The 22175-nt window shown below is 43.7% G+C and overlaps 2 protein-coding genes across 2 annotated transcripts in view; one reads left to right on the plus strand and one right to left on the minus strand.

Annotated features, from left to right (window-relative positions):
* Nucleotides 1-852: 852 nt before the first annotated feature.
* gpx1a (glutathione peroxidase 1a) lies at nucleotides 853-2174 on the minus strand. The gene is made up of 2 exons (XM_083667580.1): nucleotides 1884-2174; nucleotides 853-1559 (listed from the first exon to the last, which is right to left on the minus strand). The coding sequence occupies exons 1-2, from the start codon at nucleotides 2106-2108 to the stop codon at nucleotides 1209-1211; spliced, it is 576 nt and encodes a 191-aa protein (XP_083523706.1). The 5' UTR covers nucleotides 2109-2174; the 3' UTR covers nucleotides 853-1208.
* Nucleotides 2175-2719: 545 nt separating this feature from the next.
* Nucleotides 2720-22175, plus strand: part of tex264b (testis expressed 264, ER-phagy receptor b) — a 31445-nt gene continuing 11989 nt past the window's right edge. Inside the window, exons 1-2 of the mRNA XM_083668826.1 lie at nucleotides 2720-3217; nucleotides 9654-9875. Coding sequence (XP_083524952.1) covers nucleotides 2960-3217; nucleotides 9654-9875 — 480 coding nt within the window. The 5' untranslated portion in view covers nucleotides 2720-2959. The remainder of the gene's footprint in view (nucleotides 3218-9653; nucleotides 9876-22175) is intronic.

The raw sequence follows: 22175 nt of genomic DNA on the forward strand, positions 1-22175 counted from the left end.
GCAGAAGTTCAAGGTCAGTGAGGCATGACAAAGTTAGAGATCAATGCATAGTTACAGTAAACACAAGTTAACTCAAGATTTAAAGAGATAAAGACCAACAGCCACTCATAGTTTGCATTGTATCCTGTGCAAAGGGAGTTCAGCAATACAGACTCTGCAAGATCTGGTGGCTAAACTGGAGTTTGAGAATGAGCTGAACCGTGTGTGTGGTGATCGGGACTTGGAAGTGGAGCCTCTTTCACCGTTGTCGGAGGGAGACAGTCTGGACAGCTTGGTAGAGGAGAGTATAGAGGAGGACTACAGTGTGTTAGACATTGTGTTAGAGATGGAGCAGGAGTATGATCTCCCTGCTTACCACGATGGCATCATTTAAGCAAGGTCCTCATTTTTCTGTACAGCTCTCAACATGGTGACATAGGATCCCGTTTATCACAACTCCCTACTCAGGGAATGGTTCCATTTCATGAAAAACATGATGCCATATCTGGATCTTACATTCAATAGACAAGTGCCTTGTAAAAGCAGATGTATTTGGGTGAACAAGACAGTTATCTTATACTTGACACTTTATACTTATATTGTATAGTTGATACTTTATACTTGTATGACAGAAATATTCAAGTTCATCCAGCACTGGTCTGCATTTAAATGTTATTGATGATGTATGTGATCTTCAGGTTATCATTATTTTTAGGGACATTATTGTTAGGCCCTGTCTTTCTGCAACATCAACCAGTATTAATAAAATAAAATAAATGTTTTGCCAAATGAATGTCTAACCAAATGAATGTTTAAAAATACATCACTGATAAGAGTTTCACTAATGTAAAAGAAAATAATACCAATACACAATTTCCTGAAAATTACATTTATTTTCCTCTGATGGTCTTTGCTACACAAGTAATACACTACTACTCTTAGATTTAGGCTTTTACCTATATATATCAGATACTCCCCTCAAACAAGTTTAAGGGAGTGTCTTCATTCAGTAAATAGGCTAAACAACCGCAGTATATTAAAAAAAAAGAGCAAAGTCCATAGACAGTGGCTTGCAGGCAGCAATGGCTGTTGGGAGGGATTGTGATAATACCCTTGAAGCATAAGTGTGACTGAAGATTAACAAAACAACCAGTGTTATCCTTGTGGCCAGGCTCTCTCAAATCCCTATCTATACTATCATCACCGAAGCCTGCACCTGCCAGTATGGTTTACTTTACCATCTTGAGGAGCTCTTTGATATCTGCCTCAATGTCGCTGGTCAGTAACCTTCTGCTGTAGCGCTTGTAGGGTTCTCCATCAGGACCCACCAGGAACTTCTCAAAGTTCCAGGCAATGTCATTCCTGCAGACAGGACTCCAAATGATGAACTTTGGGTCACTCATGAGGGCCATGGAGTCATCACTAGGAAATGGCAACTTCTCCTTGAGATAGACAAATAAGGGATGGGCTTCCTTCCCATTCACGTCAACCTTCTCAAAAAGCTGGAATTTCGGCTTAAAGCCATTTCCTGGACGGACATACTTAAGGGACTTCAGGATCTCGTCGTTATTGCAGTTCTCCTGTAAGAGATATAGTTCAAACATTTTAAGACAATAAAACATTGAGTAAATTAATGGGTATTTTCTGTGGCCCAATACTTTAGATAACAGCCCTCCACACAAGGATAGCCAGGCCAGTGTTAATGACACATTTGCACTGTAACATATGGTGCGTACATACATAATCACTAGTAGTACTACCTTATAAGGCCTAGATAGTGTTGTAACAACCAACAGACCCTGCCTGAGAATCCACCTCGTGATTCGAAGGCTATATTATCAATTGTATTGCCTGGTGTAATGGTGAGTCAAGCTTGTATTAATACAAACACAGTGAATTCCTACCTGATGTCCAAACTGGTTGCAGGGTACTCCCAGAACCACAAGCCCCTTTTCGGAATAACGCGAATGGAGCTCGTTCATCTGAGAGTAGTCCCTGGTAGTCGTACCTCAGAGTGATGCCACATTTTCAATGAGGACAACTTTACCCTGCAGCGAGGAGAATTTGAATACATCTCCAGACAGCAGTTTAGCTGACAGGTCGTAAAACTTCCTAATATGAATACCCATGTTGTGAGACAGCGCGACGTCTGCGTGAGTTACTTTGCCAATAGACTTAATACTCGCTTGTCTTTTCGATTGGAGGTAGGCCTACTGTACAGAGGCGGGGCGGTTTCAGAGAAATTAATTGAGGAAGTAGCTGCACCTCGGCAGATAAAACTTTTTTTTTTTTTTTGCTCTTACCGTTGGGAATCATGCACATTTCTAGTTTCTCTCTGAGAAAAAAAAAATAAACACAGAGCTGTAATTGTTATTATTATCTTTTATTTGACTACTTATTACTTTGAAACAACTTAAACATTGACATTTGCTGCCATCTACTGCTGGAACAATTGAAAATTGCCCCCACGCTCGCTCTACCACCTCTGGGTAATGATGAGGGTGCTGCAGAGCATTTCACAAATCGGTGCTAGCCACAGCAGATCCCATAGGGGTTATATTATTGGGATAGGGATTATTATTTTCCGTGTTTATATTAGTAAATCATATTCGCTCCATTGACCAGTTTTTGTGTTAATTTCTCTCTGTCGTTTTCACGTGAAATAAACTAGACCCCTATTGGGCCACATATGGTGCATCCAGGAAGTTGTCCACAACAACAGCAACACCAAGAGACAAGTCAGTGCAGGCTAGATTGTCTCAAACCTCTTTGGCAGTGGTGTTTAAGTGAAATAACCAGAAATTGTTCTGCAACAGAGCAAATTTGCCCAATCCTTTATTATGTGAAAGTTACTTTTCTAACGGAGAATGACTTTTTACTGACTTTAGATCTGGCTCCAGGCAGTTGACTCCCAAGCTGTTTTAGCTAGCTTCTGGTATATATCAAAGACTGAAAAGATCTGACACATTCCTTAAAAGTCATGTCAGAATGGGTAATTTTGTGTTTAATCGTCGTCTTTCTGTTGAGTCTTCTTTTAACAATAGTAGGGTACGTCCTATACTCGGGACTTCTATCCGAGATCAACATCCGGACTGGTTCTCCTCCGATCAAGAATATTACAATCGCCTATAAATTTAAACAGGGACCTTATAAAGAGTGTGGACAACTTTTTAGAGAAAGTGGCAGTATTGGACCCAAGTTGTCGAGTATTGGAGTGTTCTATGATGATCCTAAAAAGGTAAACTTATGGACTACAATTCTTCCTCCACCTCCCACCACATGTTCATACAACAACTCAACTCAAGTCCCTATACTTGGTTGATGTTGTTGGCCTATAATCACAGGTATTGTGAATGTATTTGTCTTACACATTGTGGATGTGTGCATTCCAAGGTTTGTAAAGGGGTTGGCTATACATTCCCTTGTATTTGTGAAATGCTGAATAGTATGGGGCTATCTCTGATAACGATTTCTTAAAGACTTAAAGATATACTGTAATGTTCCGGAGAAGTAGACTATAGTGTCATGTTCAAACAACATACACTACTAGTCAAATGTTCCTAATTGTATGATTTATAGTAATCTTTCTTATTCTGCTCTCATAATATAGGCTAGTTCTATGACCTGATTCCCGCCTGAACCTATACTTATTATATCTTGCATTGTTGTAGCTAATAGGTCTAGTCATTTCATTCATTCAGCATATGGGCCCCCAAACTAATCCAGAGGACTGTTACAATTTAGTTTTTAGCCTAAAGCCTAGTCCATTACTATCATCCAGGCTACAGGTCAGCAAGAAACATGCATCTAGCTGTTGATCCAATCTAACTCACTTCTATTAGCTGTGTACAAACATCTACTGATGCCTCTGGACACATCTTCAGTGATGTTCCTGGAATCATCAGGTGTTTCAGGTCTTTCAACATCGTACAATCTCCTCCAGGTGACCCAGCCGGGGCTGATCAGACCCCTGCTTGTGTCCAGGTGGCCAGCTACTTATCAGAATTATTTTATTTGTATATTTGCACATACAGGAAATTGACTTGGTGAGGTTGGTGCATGGACATAAAAAACAGCATATACTGACAAGAAATTTACAAAATAGCAAAATATTAACAAAATAGCAATAAGAAATTTACAAATTTACAAAAAAGAGCAGCAGAACAATACATCTCCATGACTCCATGGCTCTCCTCTTTTGAGCCACAGCCATTTTGACGCCCTCTCTGCCACATCAGTGGTACTGCGGATGGCTCTCCTCTTCCTCTCTCCCTCGATGCCCAAATATCTGAAGGCTCTGGCTAAAGAACAGGTTGTGAATCCCCTGCATCCAACCTCCACAGGGAGACACCTCGCTCTCCATCCAGCCTGCTGACAGTTGCTGACCAGTCCTGCGTACTTGGAAAGCTTCCTTTCAACGGCCTCTTCCAAGTGATCTTCCCATGGGACTGTCAGCTCCATTTTTCCCCCTCTGCTTTTATTTCTTTGTAATGTGTGATTCTGTCTGTCTGTATGTTTATTTTATCCCCATGTATCTTACAGGGCTCTTCTGTAAAAGAGACTCAGGTCTTAGCAAGGTCTCCCCTGTATAAATAAAGGACAAAAAATCACAATCAGTGGTGTGGACACTGTCAGGATCAGGATACAACTTAGATTCCCTTTCCTCAAATGCCTCAAATTCCTTAATAGTTGTGGGTGTACTGTACCCCATCCACCACTAGATGGTGATAATGACATTGGCTTACACTGTCAGAGTGAGTCTCTTCTTGTTTGTAGGTGCGGGGATGGTAGGACCAATGACTAGGCTCTACTTAGGGCTGTGACGGTCATGACATTTTGGGTAATGGTCAGTTGTCATGCAAATAATTGTTATAACCGTCATAATGTTAACATAATGTAAATGTTAACATAATGTCTGTCCCCTATGGTTTTGGGATGTAGGCCTAGGCCTATCCCCAGACCTGTGTACTCAGGGGACTTGGGGTCAAGGGTGAAATCAGGGCTAGCCTCCATAAACACATGAAGCCCCATTGTTAGTCCCCTCCATTGCTCCACCCTGCTGCAGTATAAACACTATCAACCTGCTGGATGTCTCTGTGACGTGTTTTCTTAGACCCCCTGCGGTCCCTGTCTTGACCTCTCAGTCCCAAAACCTTGTTATCTGGTAGCAGCAGGAACAGAATGTCCTCAAACTCTCTGAGTTTGATCATTCATCCTGATACCAAATCCCCTACACTCCCAGGGGTCTCCCATGGCATGTGGTGCATGTTGAATTCAATCCCACTTTAAAAGGGACTGAGACAGTGTTGTTTTTCTGTTGTTATCTTTGCTCCACCTGTAATGAATGAGTAAAACAGGGAAAGACTACTTGGGACATATGTGCAGACTGTATTCTGGGTTGGTGTAGAGATTCAGGTGAAGTATGGAGATTGAGTGCCTCTGTCCTGGGAGTGACAATGGCAGCCTTTGACTGCTCACCTTCCTGTCGTCTCATCCCAACAATACTCCAAATACCTCAGCACACACACACACACACACACACACACACACACACACACACACACACACACACACACTTCTACACATTTGCTATTCATCTCTTCTCTAGCTCATTTGTCCATACCCAGAGATGACCTACAATAGCTGTGCCCCCCGCACTGCATGTCTGTGCCTGCTGTATACCCACAGCAACCTGATGGAATGTTACCACCAGAGTTGAATGACTCTTCTCAGCTCTGCTGCACACCCTTTTGTTGCACTCATACTCTTTCCCAAGCCTGCAATGAGCAGTGGGTCCTAGCTCTTCGGTACACAGTTACACAAGCTAATTGACATAATGTTCTCAGCTCGTTAGTGTCCAAGCCTCGGGATTCCATCCCTTCCCAAGGTCAGAAGCCCCAGAGAGTGCTCTGGGCCCGCCTGGAGGGGAACGGACTGAAGAACAGAGTGGGAATGGTGTTTCTCAGTGAGACAATGGCCATTGATTCTAGAACAGAATTTATAAAAGCACAACTATCAGAGGATGAGGTTTCAGTGTGGCCTCTTCCCTCAGATTTCTCACTAGTCCTGCTTTTTAATCACTTCCTCTAGTCTAGAGAGACAAAAGACTCAAAAAGCCAAAGACTCGAGGTGATCCTAAGATGGTTGCCATAGATACAAGGTTGGAGCAACTCTTCCTTGGTCTTCAAATAGCTGACACAAAGCGCACACTAAGCCCTTCCTCTTCACACAGCCTCTCCACAAGTTCAAAGGCTGGGGTTTTCTTCTGCTTACCAAGTCCCCAAGACCCCCTCCCCCCATTCTCTGACAGACATATGAGAGAGAAAGAGGTGCACCATAGAGGCAACTGGAGGGAGCATGAACCCGTTTGTCAAGAAAATAGGCTCCATTCTGAGATGTTGGCTGCTGATTTCTCATGGCTACAGTTAGAGGTCCTTATGACATGGAGATTGTCAAAGTGGAGTGAACAATGGTGGGGGTGAGATGACAATTCTATCTCTTCATCTGTGGGGATTCTATCTTCAAGTTATCGCAGTCACTCACCCACCACAGGGCTACATAGGCTTGCAGTGCATGCTGGTGCTTTAGCCAAACTGGGGCTTTTTGTGATAGCAGATCTAATTAACACCTTTTCCCATTATGCCCACACTCCATACCTGAGACCTTGCTGTGGTGGCCCTCACTGAATCTGGGAGTGGTGTCATGGGATATATGAGTATTTTGGGGCCTTGTTGCTGAGAAGATGCTTGTTTTTCTCAAAGGACGAGACCAGCCCCCAACCATCCCCCACTCACCACCCTGGCCCCACATTCCCAGGCATTGATGCCACAATTCATCAACAGACCTCGTGCAGAGAGCTGTGCACCTTTCACGCAACTCTCTGAGTCCAATTTCTTAGGATTTTAGCTCCAGATGCGCTATCTGTGGATGGAGGGAAGATGAAAAGCCTGCTCACCAGGAGGGGTCGGCTGGACAGGAGAGAAGAGGGGAGGCGAGGGTAGAGGACAGAGCGCAATGTACTTCCTAAGTGGATGTGAAATGATGAACAAATGGGCACTGCGTTCAAAGTTGCTTTTGTGTGTGTGTCTCCCGGAAGGCGGTGCTGGTAGCCGTGGCTGTGACGGTTAACAAATCCACTGGACATGGGCCTCCCACTGCACTGACAAAAACCCCAAAATGAAACAGTACAAATGTTCCAGGCTAATTAGAGTTTATTTTTTGTTCATTGCCAGTTAGGCTAACAACTACATTATTGTTAGTCTTTGAATCAGTTATTTGTTTCATATGTGTACATTTTAATCCCACCACAAGTAAGTGTTGCTTAGTAAGACACTTCACTGTATATGTTCTCTTGTGGTGAGGGTTAGTTTGATAACATGTAGTCTGTTCCTCCCTACGCTCTGCCGACAGTCACTATTAGTTAGTAGCTGTGAGAGGGGACTTTGGGGCTCATTTAGGGCTCCTGGGCTGTCACTATCTGATGAAGAGGGTCTCTGTGTGGGACTTTGATACTAGTAGTCACCCCCCTCAACCCCCTCCACACTCCCTCCTCAAGTCCAGAGTCTGGGCTTGCTGATGGCACCGTGTGGTAGCTGTCCCGTCACGGCGGGAGACCCTGCTTGTGTATCAGAGGAGTGTAGAGCCACAGGAGGGAGCAGCCAGGGACGGAGCTGCAGTGACAGGGTTGTTTGTTAGCCACACACGCTATACACAGGAGCTGTGCGCACCCCTGCAGAGAGACCTGAGAGAGACTGGTCCTCCTGCTGTCACACCCCAGGCCTGACAGAGAGATGGCTGTAGGAGGGGGAGGAACAGCAACCAGAGGTAGATAGTTGGCATTTGGGGAGATGCTGTGTGGTGGATGGATGCTGTGTGGTGGATGGATTTGTTTAGTTGCGTGTAGTGTACTAGGACACTCCCAGACTATATCAAGATGACTAGAGAGAGATGGGAAGACAAGTCTTCACACAAGAGACTCAAATTCTGAAGCCAGCCCCAAACTATCTCCCCATGGGGACAGATAGAGGTCTGAAAAAGAAGAAGAAAGAGACACCACACACACGAGACACCACACACACGTGCACACTCCCAGGGAGATCAGAGCTCTGGGCTCTGGGCACAGTGTCAGCACTCGACAGATGCCCCTGGAGCAGTTAGGGGTTAAGTGCCTTGCTCAAGGGCACAGCGGCAGTGGTAGGATACCGTAGATATGATGTGGACCTAGCAGAGCACCACTCAGTGTGTGGAGCCGCTCACGAGGAAGTTAGGAACCCTGGAGGCTTCCAGCAGGTGTGAGAAGTCATCCATCCACACTTAAAGTAGGCTGAGGTCTGGTAATTATGCAGATTCTCCACGATAGGGGATTAGGGGTGGGTTGGGGTGGGGGGGTTGGGTTGGGGAACACTCAGTGATGAAAAATGACTGTGTGCACTGCGCCTGTCTTTCTCCCTCGTATTGCATTGTGCGTTGGCCTTGGGAGGTGGGGAGTGAGATAGGGAAACTAGGTATCCCCAGAGGCCTTGGCTGGGTGTGAAGAATAGCATCAAGGATCCAGAGGATGGAAGAAGAGAGGAGTGAATCCCCATTATGTGTGTGTCTTAATGAGTAATCACCACACAGGGCTGGCCTGGCCTCTTTACTGCACAAGCCCTCATTTGTCAAACAGGAAAAACAATACGACGGCATTGTGTGGAAAATCACTCCTGAATATGACCCCTATCCTCTCTGCAGATCTCATGGGAGGGAGGATATGAGAATTGGGCATAGAGGGAAAGAGATGAGCTGCTTACCTCTGCACCATGAGGATGCCATCTTGGATGTCCCTTGAGACTTCATTTGTATTAAGTGGCCCCTTTTCTCCTCTACTTTAGTGGTGAACTGGATGCTAGATTGGAGAATAATGCAGCAATAACGCCTGAGCAGCGAAATGCTGCAATTACTGCTCAGGCTAATAAGACTCTCTCTGAACATTGCCACCTGTGTGACATTGGAAAAGCTTGTTTTTTTGTTGTTTATTTTTCCTTTGTAGCTTGTGTGCACTGCTCGTTAAGTTGTTTTCTGCCAGGCTTTCTCTCTTTGTGACTCATCCATTTTTGGAGGTGGACATTTTGGAGGCGGAAGCGGCAGTCTGACAGAGTATGGTTGGCCATTTTTCAGAGTTTTTAGTTTTTGTCTCTCAGAGGACATTGGGCATCAGTAAAGACAATATATGAGGACTATGTTCCTGTCCTCCTAATTGCTGCAGTCAACTTGGGGGTTTGTTGTGTGGAATGGTTGCTGAGAGTTTGTTATCTGTCTGTTTGAGCAGAATTTGTCAGCCATGAAGAGAGCTCTGCATGTATAATTAGAGCACTCTGAGTGACTGTAATGAGAGAGAAAGAGAAAGTGGAAGGGACAGGAGTGGTCACAAGAAAAAAGAGTGAGCGAAATTGTTACTGAAATTGTTCAATGATTGATGCTGAAGCCAAGCATGTTGACACATTTTCTGTCAGAATATTGAGGTATCGACCTCCAGTACACTTGCATTTAACAAACACAGAAGCGCTGCGTTCTCACACCTCTCTCTCTCTCTCCATGAATGAAAACTATCTCACTGTGAGATTTAAAGACTTTTTCGAAGCCATTTACTCAATACACATGCCTAACCGTAACTGTCTCTCTCCCTATCTTTCTAGGTGCCAGAGGAGAGTTGTCGATCTGCCGTGGGCAGTATCCTGAGTGAGGGTGATGCCAAGCCCAGTGAGGAGTTGGTGCAGCTCTATGAGAAGTTTGGTTTCCAAATCTTCTCCTTCCCGGAGGTCACGCACGTTGTCAGCACCTCCTTCCCCCACAGGACACCCCTGTCTATCCTTCTGGGGGTGAAGAAGGTCTACCCCCAGCTCGAGTGCTACATCAAGGTACAGTACGGATGTTTGTGTGACTAGCACCAGCATCCTTCATAACCCCTCACCCCCTTTATCTACGCCTCACAAGCCCTTTCATATCGCAGTACTCTAGGCACTGTTCCCAGCCCTTATTCTTAATCAGCTCTAATCACTTTTGACAGTAGCAAATGCTTTGCTGTTTTTTCTTGAGGACATCCAGAGTTTGAGGACTCATAGATACTACAGTTAGGACTCAGATAACTATATGTTTGTTCTGACTAATCCTAAACCTCACTTAGACTGACTGGTTTTACAGAGCAGTGACTCAAACAGCCCAGTGGACCCTCAGCTGTGTCCTGAGATCTGTTGAAACACTGCCAGGGCATGGAGAGAGAGAGAAGGACAGCATGGAGGAGGGGGAGAGGTACAGTGAGAGGAGAGCAGGGGAGTGGAGAGAGGAAGGGGATGGAATGGGTGGGAAGGAGAGGGAGTCAGCAAAAAAGAAAGGGTGAAGCAGAAGGAAGGAAGAAGAAAGGGATATGAGACATAAGGAGTAAGAGGAGTCACAACAAGTAAGAGAGCGAGACAAGACCAGCCAGCAGCTCGCATCCACTCACTGAGCACAGCCTTTGGGGCTGCTTTAAAAATGAGTCATTGAGGAGGAGCAGGGGGTTTGTTATTGAGGTTTAATTATGCAGCATGGTTGTATAGGTGGCATCAACATGGGCAGTCAGCTCCTGGTGAAGGAATCTGCCCCCTCCCCCCCGACTGGCACTGCCATCTGCCTTGGCACAGATAAAGCCTGGCGTCACTCAGTGGCACTTGACCCATTTGTAAGAGGTCAGGAGCTGAACAGGCAACCGTCTTGTTACCAGTTGTTCCTCTTCTTACCTTGCATTCCACTTTGGTTAAACCCCTATGCCTTTACAGTTTGAGTTTGACCAATTACCATTCAGTTATAGATTATTGTTACTGAGTTGTCGTTACTAGATTTGCTTTGCTATGATCACATCTTTATTGCGCTGTTTCCCTGGCAACACGTGTGAGATACACGCAGAGGTTGCCAAATAAAGTGTAATTTTAAGCCATTACAACAACTTTTAACAATCAAATGACTGCACAAAAAATTTCAGCAATATGAAAAACTGAAATCAAAAGTTGCTAATCTGTATCATTTTGGTGTTTTTGTGGAGCTCTCAGTGTATTTGCTCATTGTGAAATTGTGAATGATAAATTGTTTCCTATCAACCTGAAGTACTGACTATACACTAATGTTATACACTAATGTATAGCAGAGGGAATTCATTTTAATTTCAACAACTTCCCCTTTGATGTTCCTTACAATACATATTGTTATTATCATCAGTCAAAACGGCCGTCTCATTACCGGGGCTGACTTCCTGCCCCAGCAGGTACTTATTGTATTGGTAGCTCTTTCTTCCCCAGCCACAGGATATTAGAGAGCCCTGTGGTTTTGTAAAGAGGCAAAATATTCACTTCTTGGAAATGAGCCATTTCATTAGTGTTGATACAGCAGTGTGTTTTGGCGTGTCTGTACAGCAGGGACATCACTTTTCAGTTATAGTCTCAAATCTCCATCTCCCATTATAGGTTGTCCAGTGCTATTTTGGAATTAGACAAACCTGTCAATAATGCACCCACAGTGGCTCGTCTTTCTGAAAGCATGTCTGAAATATATGAGGCATCTCCCCGGAAGAAACACCTCCAAGTGGCAACTTGGTGATGAACCGAGATAAAATCACTAACGGTGTTAACTGTAGTTGAACTACAGTAAGTAGCCTAATTTATTTGTTTATGTGCCTGGTCAGAGGACAGGACAATAACAAGAATGATCAAAAATATTTTTTTTGCTATGCAATCACATACTTTAGCCTTTTTGATGCTTTTCAATGCTGATATTTAAAGGTCCACTATGGAACATTCAAGCTAATTCAATCTAAAAGCTTCCTAATGGTTGTAACGTCTGTTTAATCGGTGGCGATCAGGGAATAAGATCCCTTGAAAGAAATATTTCATTTACAAATCCTGAAACTTGTAAGTAACAACTTGTTAATGCCAGGGGTGTTTGATTTTCGCCTTTCTGTTGCTGGTGGCTGCCTCTTCGAATTGTGCGCGCATGCAGAAAAACAACAGCTAATGTCCGACACTGCAAGTCCATTTCAGGGGGTTATATTAGTATTATTAGGGAGGATGTTATTGTTTGGAACTTCCAATTGAATTTCGCAGCGGTGGCCAGAAGTGCAAGACTTATGCCCTGCTCCTTTAAGAGCTTCTTGAAAACATGATAATAAGAATAACAAAAACTTTTTACATTTATTTTCTTTTATGCATTATCCATGAATACAATTTGGCCTGGGTTCATGTTGGAGTCATCATAATGTGTAATACTTTGCATACATCCAGTTATTTGATGTCCAGTGGCGGTGAGGATTGTGAGGTCGGCCTTGATGTTTTGTGCTTCTTTGCACACGCTTTGTTAGGATTTAAATTTTGATAAGGACACCAGAGGATCCCCTTGGCAACAAATCAAAACTCAATAGTAGGAACATCCACTGGAGGGTCAGAATCAGCATGGTGGAACTATAGTGCAGTTAATGTTTTATTTATGTGTAATAAACAGTTCATTAAGCCCTGCAGTGTTTGACCACTCCATGCTGGCACTGCCACCACGGCCCTCTTGTAACCAGTGGCAGCACTGCAGTGTATGGGTGATTGTGTAAGCCTTTATCCTGCCCCAGAAAATAGCTCTGTCCTCATCAGGGTTCTCCCCAGGTTTTTGAACAAGGTGGCCCTGGATTGCAATTTTTCAAAACTGACTTGTGTTTATTCATGTTAAAATGTGCTAAAAAATACAGCTAAAACGCAGAATTAACTAAGGAACATAATGTTGCTTTCACTTTAATTTTCGCTTTTAACAACTATTCCATTGGTGATCAAAGATAGAGTAACTATCATTACTAAATATCGCTTTAATTTGCTCTGAAATGTTCTGCAACATGGTGGTGGAGCCAAGAAAACAAGGTGGCGCAGCGCCCCTCTTACATTCTTTGGGGAGAACCTTGCTCATTATATGATCTAACATATCTAACCCTTGCACCTTGGGCCACATCCAATATTCCCATGGCACGACCCTCTCTCGTTCTGCTGGCGTGGTGCTGACCCCAGGCCCGTTCTTGCCCCATTCCTCTGATTGGTCCCATGGGGTCCTGGTTGTGCACTTATGCCCTTCAGGTCCCCTTAATTTTTGATGGCTCCCCTTTCCCCTACACCTCCTGGCCTTCGTCAGAGCTGTACGGAGAGTTCTGAGTATCTGGGGAGTTGGGGAAGTCTGCACAGAGGCATCACTCTGTACAGAGGTTGAACGTGCCCATCCCCCAGTGATGTTGAATTGTTCGTCCATTATTAATGATGTCATCTCCCAGCAGTATTCCCACCATTATGATTTTATTGGCTAACCTCGGGTCCCTCTTCCAGGGGCGTCCCTCCAGTGCAGCAGCCTCTGGGTGAAAGAGCATAAAAGAACATCAGTGGAGTGCCTGGCCTTGGACATGGCCATATATCTTTATCTTATCTATCCACAGAATGGACCCCATTTCTTATCCTCGAGGCAGCCATTGCAGCGTCTCTGATGTTAACACTGCACTTATTGCTGTCTTGTTGTCTCCTCAGTTCCCCATTCACTACAAATGTTTCTTCTTTTAGGATCTACTTGGTGACAGAAACAAGATAACACTCTCCAAATGGGTAGAATGGGCAGGGCTAAAGCCTATTTATAGCCAATACAAAGGCCTTCATGACAGTAGAAGACTGCTCTCAAGAGGCTGTTTTTGAATATATACTTCTACATAAGCACTCTGTTCAATTGCCCACATCGTTCAATTGAGTATTTTATGTCTCTTCCCTTCTGTTGCACTAAGCTCTTTAGAAAGATGCTTTCAGATCTGATTGGAAATCATACATGGGAAAGAGACCAAGAGGGTAAGCAATAGAAATGAGAGTAGGAGCTTAATGTGTGTAGAATAGAAAAAAATGGTGTTCTGTGTGTTTTTTGTTGTGTATTGATTCGCTGCCTTGTATTTCCTAGTGCTGGTAAGAACTCTCTGGTAAGATGCTAGCTGTTCAGATTATCTTCATTATAATCACACACATCTGAGGGGAGATTGGCAGATAAGTGTGTCAGTAAAACTGAGGGCAAAATGAATTTGTGCAGTAATAGTGATTTTGAGGACTTTCTCCACCATCAGCTGGCCTTGGTGATACAATGTCCAGTTTATGTTTGTGTGTGCCCCCCCCCCCCCATCTTTGTCCTTACTGGCCACGGTTTTATCACACTCTCTCATCATAGGAGCCACACAGACAAGATGAAAATAGACTTTCTCATACCCTGCTGATGAGCATTGGATGTGGAAAGTACCTCCCCCCCATTCACAATACATGCAAGCTCTGCGGATGTCTAATGAATTTTTCCATTCGTTAGGATGTAGTAGCCTATTTCATTTCAAGGAAAATGAAAGGTTTACGTTTGTGAGTGACCTCTAGCACTGTCCAAATGGACATAGTCTTGCTCTGCGTAGTGTCTTTTAACAGAGCTCTCCTTATCCTGAGTGCTGAGCATGTCGGTGGTGGCTGACACTTTCTCTGTCCCCTGTGGTGAGACCTTTTCAGAGGAACTCATCAGCATTTAGCATGCCTGGCCTGTCAAGGCAGAATGAGTGCTGTCTGATGGGCAGTAGCCGCCCCAGGGTAGGGGGCCTGATATTTACCACTCTAGACTATTGACCGGCCCTGGTGTTTACTGTCTACTGTCTCTCTGAGTTGGGGGGACAGTGGATGGGAACTGAGATGGTTGTACGGGAGGGGCACTAGGGTTGACATTCACAGATCTGAGGGTTTGTGAAACTCTGGCGATGGAACATTTGTTTGCTTCAGGGCGCTGAAGTCTCTCACCCCGCGCAGAGGGACCGAGTTGAATATAAAGCGAGTTTTCCTTGGATTTCTGAGGAAATGGCCCTTTTTGAGTGACTGTCACCTACGGTAAGGTGAACATGAAGTGCTTCCCCCAACAAGGCGGCCTGCTGATAGGGCCTCATTTGTAGGGGAGAGTGGTGGGGCTGCTGGCTGTGCTTATTAGCCCAGGCTACATGGGTCAGAGGCACAGCACAGCTGCTAGTCCGCAGGGCCTGTTCAACAGTGGGGACTTCTGCCCAGTGAGAAAATGCATCATAAAGGTCAGGAAAGGACAGAGGGCTTGTTAAAAAAGGATGATGGAGACAGGGTTGTGTCGGGCTAGGGAGAGGCTAACCTTGTCGAGACCAGGCTTTCCCTAGTTCAGAAAGCCTGGGGAAATTTGAGGCAGAAGTTTATTAGCAAGGGGTGAAGACCTGTAACTTGCTTGCCACACTCCCAACTAACCAGTCAATAGGCTGTTAAAGAATGGAGTAGCCAATCATTTTCACTGATCCCCACGTGGGTAATGTTCCAACAACCGAATTATAATTCCAGGAAAATGAAAACCCCTTCAGCAATGTCCATTTTCAAATATATAGATTGCTAGCAATGTTAGCTAAGTTGATTGGCTAACACTGACTAATTGCTCTGTTCAAGAGTAACGAAAAATAAGAGGGGCTTGTTGTTCTTGAAACATGATTTCTGCTCAAAGCCAATCGAAATCCAATTGGAAACTCTTACAAGAAGTGTTCCATCCAAGCCAGATCGGCTAATCAAAAATGGCCTTGAGCGTCCAACTCCCAGCTCCCTGGTTCAGCTCATTTGGAACTGCAAGTTCTCTGGTAAGGTTCTTTTTCAGATCGGGCTTAAAGTCAGCTGTAAATGTGTGGATGTCTTAGACACATACACACACACCCGACCAGAGCTGAATACACACACCTGGGGAATGTTCCATTATCTCCCTCAGATGGAGTATGCAGAGGATTCTTCGTCTCTCTTTCTTTTTGTTACTGGGGGACTCATGGGAATGACCCAACTGACTCTTTCTCGCCTCTCAATAATGACTCTTAAAACAAAAACATAACTTTTCCATCTTGACTTTGCAGTAGAATACAACAATGCATCATTTGAATGTTTAATAGCGTTCGCTCCCCCAAGCTGGACTGAAAAGCTTTACATTTGGTGTGAGTCATTCCTCAAGAGAAATTAGTCAGAAATGTTGAATGTCTTCCCTTTGAAATAGGAACTCATCAGATGGTCTATTCGTCATTCCTGAGCCACTGTTCAAAGGTTTTTCTTTGGCGAGAGAGAGAACAGATCGGTGTAATTTCTTCCCTAGCCCCCCTGTTTGCTCACCCTGCATGTGTTTATAGACTATCCATGCTATGCCTCTGATGAGATATGCCCATTATCCTTCATCAATCTATCTAATCCCATTCTCTCACTCCCCTCCTGTTGCCTTGTAAACAACAACAGGCACAGTTGTTTAGAGGCACAATTACATGAACAAAATTAGAAAGTGCTTTGTTAAACGTAAATAAACACATCTCTATTCGTTTCAACAATTGAATAAAAGACTAGAGAAGACATGAGATATATTGGGTGGATTAGGCATATATGCTCCCTGTCAGTGAGTGGGGATGCTTAATGTTGTGTGCTGTTAGGTCAGGTCTGGTGAGAGCGGGCAGGGTTGGCACACAGACTGGTATCAGACAGTCAAACCCGCAGAGCCTGGTCTGTCCACCGGGTGCTCTGTGGAGCTGCTTAAACATGACTTTTGTCCTGCAGCCCCAGGGAGTCTGCAGACATTTGTTAGTGCTAAATGTCACATTTGAATATGATTGATCAAATCTAGATTTTATTCTGTATTGATGTCATTCTGAATGAAGATAAGTGTACAAACCGATACGGTGTGTACTAGCATATTTATCACTCATTTGTGGGTGTGAGGGACATTCTCATATGTCCATGGCTCTCATATCAATCACTCGTTTTAGTCCAGAGCTGTAAAGTATTATGTATTCTGTGGTCTTAGACTATGGCTGCAAGGAGACAAATATCTGTTTCCCTGTGTAGTGGACAATAAAGTAATCTTCTTCTCTGGATATTTGTTAGGGGAGATGAAAGAGAGAAATGAGATGGAGGTTGTGTTATGAGATGGGGGAGGTTGTTTATCTGGTGCGAGGATATCTGGTCATAGAGGTGTAAATTAAAAAGGAGGATGACCTCTGAGGTGAAAATGAACTGAGAGGTTTCCTCTGCTGACAGTTTCTATCGTTCTCATCACACTCTCTCTTTGTTTTTACCTAATCATACTCTTGTGCCTACTTTATTGATCCTTCAGGACGAGGGTAACCCCTCAGAAGACATTCTGTTCTCTTGCATACTTTTGACCTTTTGGTTGACCCCGAGGTCTGTGGTCAGTGTAACATTCTGAGAATGATGTAATGATGAAAGCCTTCTTAAATGAATGTCTGAGTTTGGTGTATTTTCAGGTTTTACCAAGATAAACATATAGCTTAAACTAGCCTTCGTGCCCTTATTCACTGCGGAGATTGGGGTTTGTCTGAGATGGGGTTTTATGCCTCAACCAGACCCACTCACCTCGACACAGGATTGGAGAGTGTTCTAGTGGCTATAAGTAAATCAGAGAGATATCTGTGAGCCTGAAGAGATCACTCAGGGATCTGTCTTCTGGAGTTACTGATTAAGTAGAAAACAAGCACATCCTCCTCAGTGGATGAGCTGGTACGAGTAGAGCTTAGGCCCTACACCCTGAGTGGCTTTAGAATCTAAAGTTTAGATGGACGTTCTTGGGGGAAGTGGCATAAGGAGATTGAGGGGATAGGAGACTGGCCTATTCCTCTCCAATGTACTAATTTTAGAGTCATCTAGAATTCTAGACTCGACACCCACACCTACATATCGGTTCTATGTCCTCCATGTTCTACTCTGTACCTTAGTTTGTCAGAGTTATCTCCTTGTTTATGCCATATCATGTCTGGGAGGTTCATCTCTATTCAGTGTCTTCTAGGCTTGGCTAATCCTCCAGGTAGCAGGCCTTACAATAGCGCTGTCATAATCACCCCTGCATGGTGTGCAGCTGGCAGGCAGCCCTGGGCGCTGGGGAGGCTACGTGTCCGGGGTGAGTAAGTATGCAGACAGGACCTCTAGTGCTCACGGCTCTCTCTCTCTCTCTCTCCCTCTCTCTCTCTCTCTCTCTCTCTCTCTCTCTCTCTCTCTCTCTCTCTCTCACACACTTGAACATACTCGGAGAAGATTGTTTAAGTCACAGCTTCACTGAATGAGGGAAAGGAAATGTCGTCTGAGTGTCTGTTACTCTTTTCCCCTATTTGATATGAAGATGAGAACTTTATTTTGTTTTGAGAGGACAGGTGGGATGAACATTCTCTCCTGTTCTGCATGATTACTTTCTGTTTGTGAGTTGTGATTGTGTGTAAGGGTAATGCTGTGCTGAATATATACAGGTGTTTAAGCCTGTTGTTTCATAAACTTCTGTGCTGGAATCCTTTGAGGGGAAAATTGTATTGTTTTGAAATCGAATAACCTGCAGAGAAGGTAGGTGTACTCGAAATCTCTCAGAGAAACCTCTCATTCAGAGAAGGTTCTGGACTGATGAATACTGTATCTCCACCATCCTTTATTTCATATATTTAATATGTTCCATGCTACCTTAAAGGAGCAGGGTGTAAGTCTGTTGGAAATCTGCCAACTCTGGCCAGAGGCGAAATTCAATTCGAAGTTCCAAACAACAACATCCTCCATAATAATAATAATATAACCTCCCTGAAAAGGACTTTCAGTGTCAGACTAGAACTGTTGTGTTTTTCTGCATTCACACAATTTGCAGAGGCAGCCACCATAGACAGATAGGCGGAAATTGGTGAGTCCACTCCCCTAGAACACCTCTGGCCGAGTGTCAGTTTGAAAGCGACATTACATATTTATTTCAAGGGATCTCATTACCTGATCGCTACCAATTAAACATCGTCATTTAGAACCATTAGACAGCTTGAATGTTACATATTGCACCTTTAACACCATATCCAAGGTTTTCTGTTACCAGGTGTACAACATTTGACGCGAGAGAAGGCTAGTGATCCCAGTGACACTACAGCCTCTCAAGAAAACCAGCAAACTCTGAAATTATACAATGTTCTCGTCATGTTCAGTATGTCTCAACCTACAAAAAAAGAAGCCAATAAACTCTGTCTGGAAGGCAGGCAGCGCTGAGCTTGCCTCTGTGAATGCGCTGATTGCGTCAGCTGCACACATTTAGAAATTTGCATATTGAATGTAATCGGGTGGATGTTTTGCTTCATTGGTGTAGAAGCCATATTCGTTGCATTCAATTTGAATTTCACCTCCATTTTGATAAAAATGCTTATTCTTTCATATTCACATATTAACATTCATATTATGTCAAATAGCCTAGGTGCAACACAGTTACAATACACTACACGCAGACTCACCGATCGTCTTCAGTACGCTGCCTGTTGTTGACCATCCAATGAGGCTTTAGCTAATTTGTGTTACTAAAGCTCAAATCTATAGCTTCTCCCCTACTTCCAACTGCTCCTTGGAATATCAATTTATCTCAGTGGAAAAAAGGGAGATTTATGTAAAGACGGTTACCCTGGTAACAAATGACTCCAGCTAGTTGCCATGTGAAAGGGAGAGTCTAGGCCTTATGTTGCTGGAACCAGTGGTCGTCTCCCACCTAATCTATGGCCAATGGGAAGGATAAGATTCGATAAGATAAACAGTAAATATCATGATTATTTCTGCTGAGGTAAAAGCTGAGAGGACATGGTCATATTTGGTAAGATGGCACATATTCAACAAGCACATCTCTGGGTTTATGCTCCACCTCATAGAGCCCAAATCATGTCATCATATCATCACGTCACCATGGCGATGTGATGGACCCTGACAAAGTGTCAGGTTGGCCCTGTCGGGACTACTCGAACTGAACAAGCCTCTGAACCAAGTTCTCCACCCATTTCTCCATTCCCAGATGTTAAAGGCTTTTTTTGTCTTAAAAGTCCAGTATGGGTAGGGGGGGGGGGGTTATATTATTATTATTATTATTATTATATTATTTGGGAAGATGTTGTTTGGAACTTCGAAGTGAATTTCGCCACAGTGGCCAGAGGTGGTAGATTTCCAACTGATTTAACTATCAATAATCTATAACTGTCTCTTTCTCAAACGTTTATTTATTTAACACAGCTGTGTTTGTCCTATTCCTGCCCTAATATCCAGTAACCTAAAGTCCAGAGAAACAGTATAGCTCATCTTTTGATCAATCTGTTCACGCACATGCACACACACACGCACATGCACACGCACACACGCACACAGTTTACCTATAAGTTAGTCCGTTTAGTCTTTGGCTGTCCAAACTGGGCCAACCCTGTGAGCGCCACTTCATTGAGATAGAAATGCAAATGAATGGGATTTTCTCCAATGTCCTCTTGAGGGATTTTCAGAAAAGCAATTCAGAATGCAATTTGGAGCCAGTCAAGTATGAGTCCAACTGGAGGGTGTGGGGTCCTCACAAAGGTGTGGGGCGGTCTGGGACCCTGTGATTTAGCAAAAAAAAATGAAGAAAAAAAAAAGGAAATAAAGAAGCTTAAGACTGTACTGTGTTATTCAGGTCAGTGACTCTCAAACGCTCCCCTTTAACTTGCATTTGGCAGGGCTGAACGGAGCCAGGCAAAAGAGGGTGTCGCTTAAATGAAGGCTCAATTGTGCATGGTGGCAAAAAAAGCCAGTCACACTTTTGTATGGTATTTGTCAATCATTGTGCCATCAATGACCCTTTTCTGCACCATGGCACTCTGACAAGGACCGGAGATGTTAGGCCCACTCTGTTAAAACTTTTTTTGGAGAGAGGGAATGTACCAACCTGTTGAGGATATGTTTAAATCTTTAGAGCCAGGGAATAAGAGAGACAAAGATACTGAAATGGTAATAAAGACACAAAGAACAATTCTAAATTATAATATGTTTTATATTATATTATTTATATATATATATATATATATATATATATATATATATATATATATATATATATAAATAAGAAAGGAGGAACAGTGAGGTGGGGAAAGAAACACGGATAAGAGAGCCAGGCAAATAAAAAGTGTGATAGAGTGAGTGAGCGAGGGAGAGAGAGAGAGCTGTCATCACTTGACACATGCCCATACCCCCCACTCTCAGATTGAGTGGTCTGCCCCATAATCCCAGAGATTACAGTCATTAGGGACAGAGGAAGTGTCACAAAACCCTGAATTAGATGCTGCATCCGTGTAGAGGACTTTGGACTGCCCCCTCACTTCAGAGAAAGTTTGATAGTTGCAGGGTATTTCAGACATTTTGGATAAACTGTCTCACAGTGATGCTACATCAGTGACTACATTGTTTAAGGGTCCATGCAATCGTTCTAAGGGCGCAAAATGTAAATGCAATGCTGCAATTCGAGGCACACTTTATTAACGCTTGTAGGCTCCATTATGGCTGCTGCTGTTAAAAACGTTACTATGGTTACAGTGGGCCAGACACACTTTTCAGCCTCAAACTAGTCATGACATCAACAAAACAACTCAATTCATAAATCATCAATCAATCAGTGACGTGGCCATTATGGTCTGTTTCGGGGGGGTTTCATCGCATTTCCGAGAGTTGGGACTCTAGGTTTATATGGTATTTGGTGTTACTTTAACCTCATAGTGTGCAAATACCATAAAAGACTGGGAAATCAGGTATTAGACTGCATGCCCCCTTTAAGAAAACAAAACAACCACAGCACATCTGAACAACTCCTAAAAGCACTGTTATACCAGGAGTATACTGGCTGTTATCAAGGACTGTTTTTGTGCCACTTTGTTTGGAGTCCTTTTTTTCCAACAGCTGGCCTCTGAGCTGCTGTCAGTTGTGTTCAGCCTAGTGTCCCCTCTGCCTGTCACCTCCAGGGAAAGGGTGTCATTGTCGGAGCTGATTGCTGTCTTTTGCGTCAATGTCAACGTTCACGGTGTTCATTTGTCAGCCATTTTACACTGTCTCTTTCTACAGTTACCTTACCCTCTGCTACCTCCTCTCTCTCTCTCTCTCTCAAGAGAGAGCGCGCGCTCTCTTGAGTGTAAATTGACATACAAAAATAGGCTCATAGTTCTATATCTATGGATAGGCTCCTCTGTGGTCTAGGCTGTGTGATTTTGGAGCTGCTAAAGATAGAGGGAAAGGAACATATCAAACCAGGATGTGCGTATGTGAGTGTTTCAGTAGAGGGATGGAGTCCTTGTTTTTAAAGCTCTAAATATACCCTGTACATTTCATTTA

This window comes from Argentina silus (genome assembly GCF_951799395.1).
Source record: "Argentina silus genome assembly, chromosome: 4".
NCBI lineage: Eukaryota > Metazoa > Chordata > Actinopteri > Argentiniformes > Argentinidae > Argentina > Argentina silus.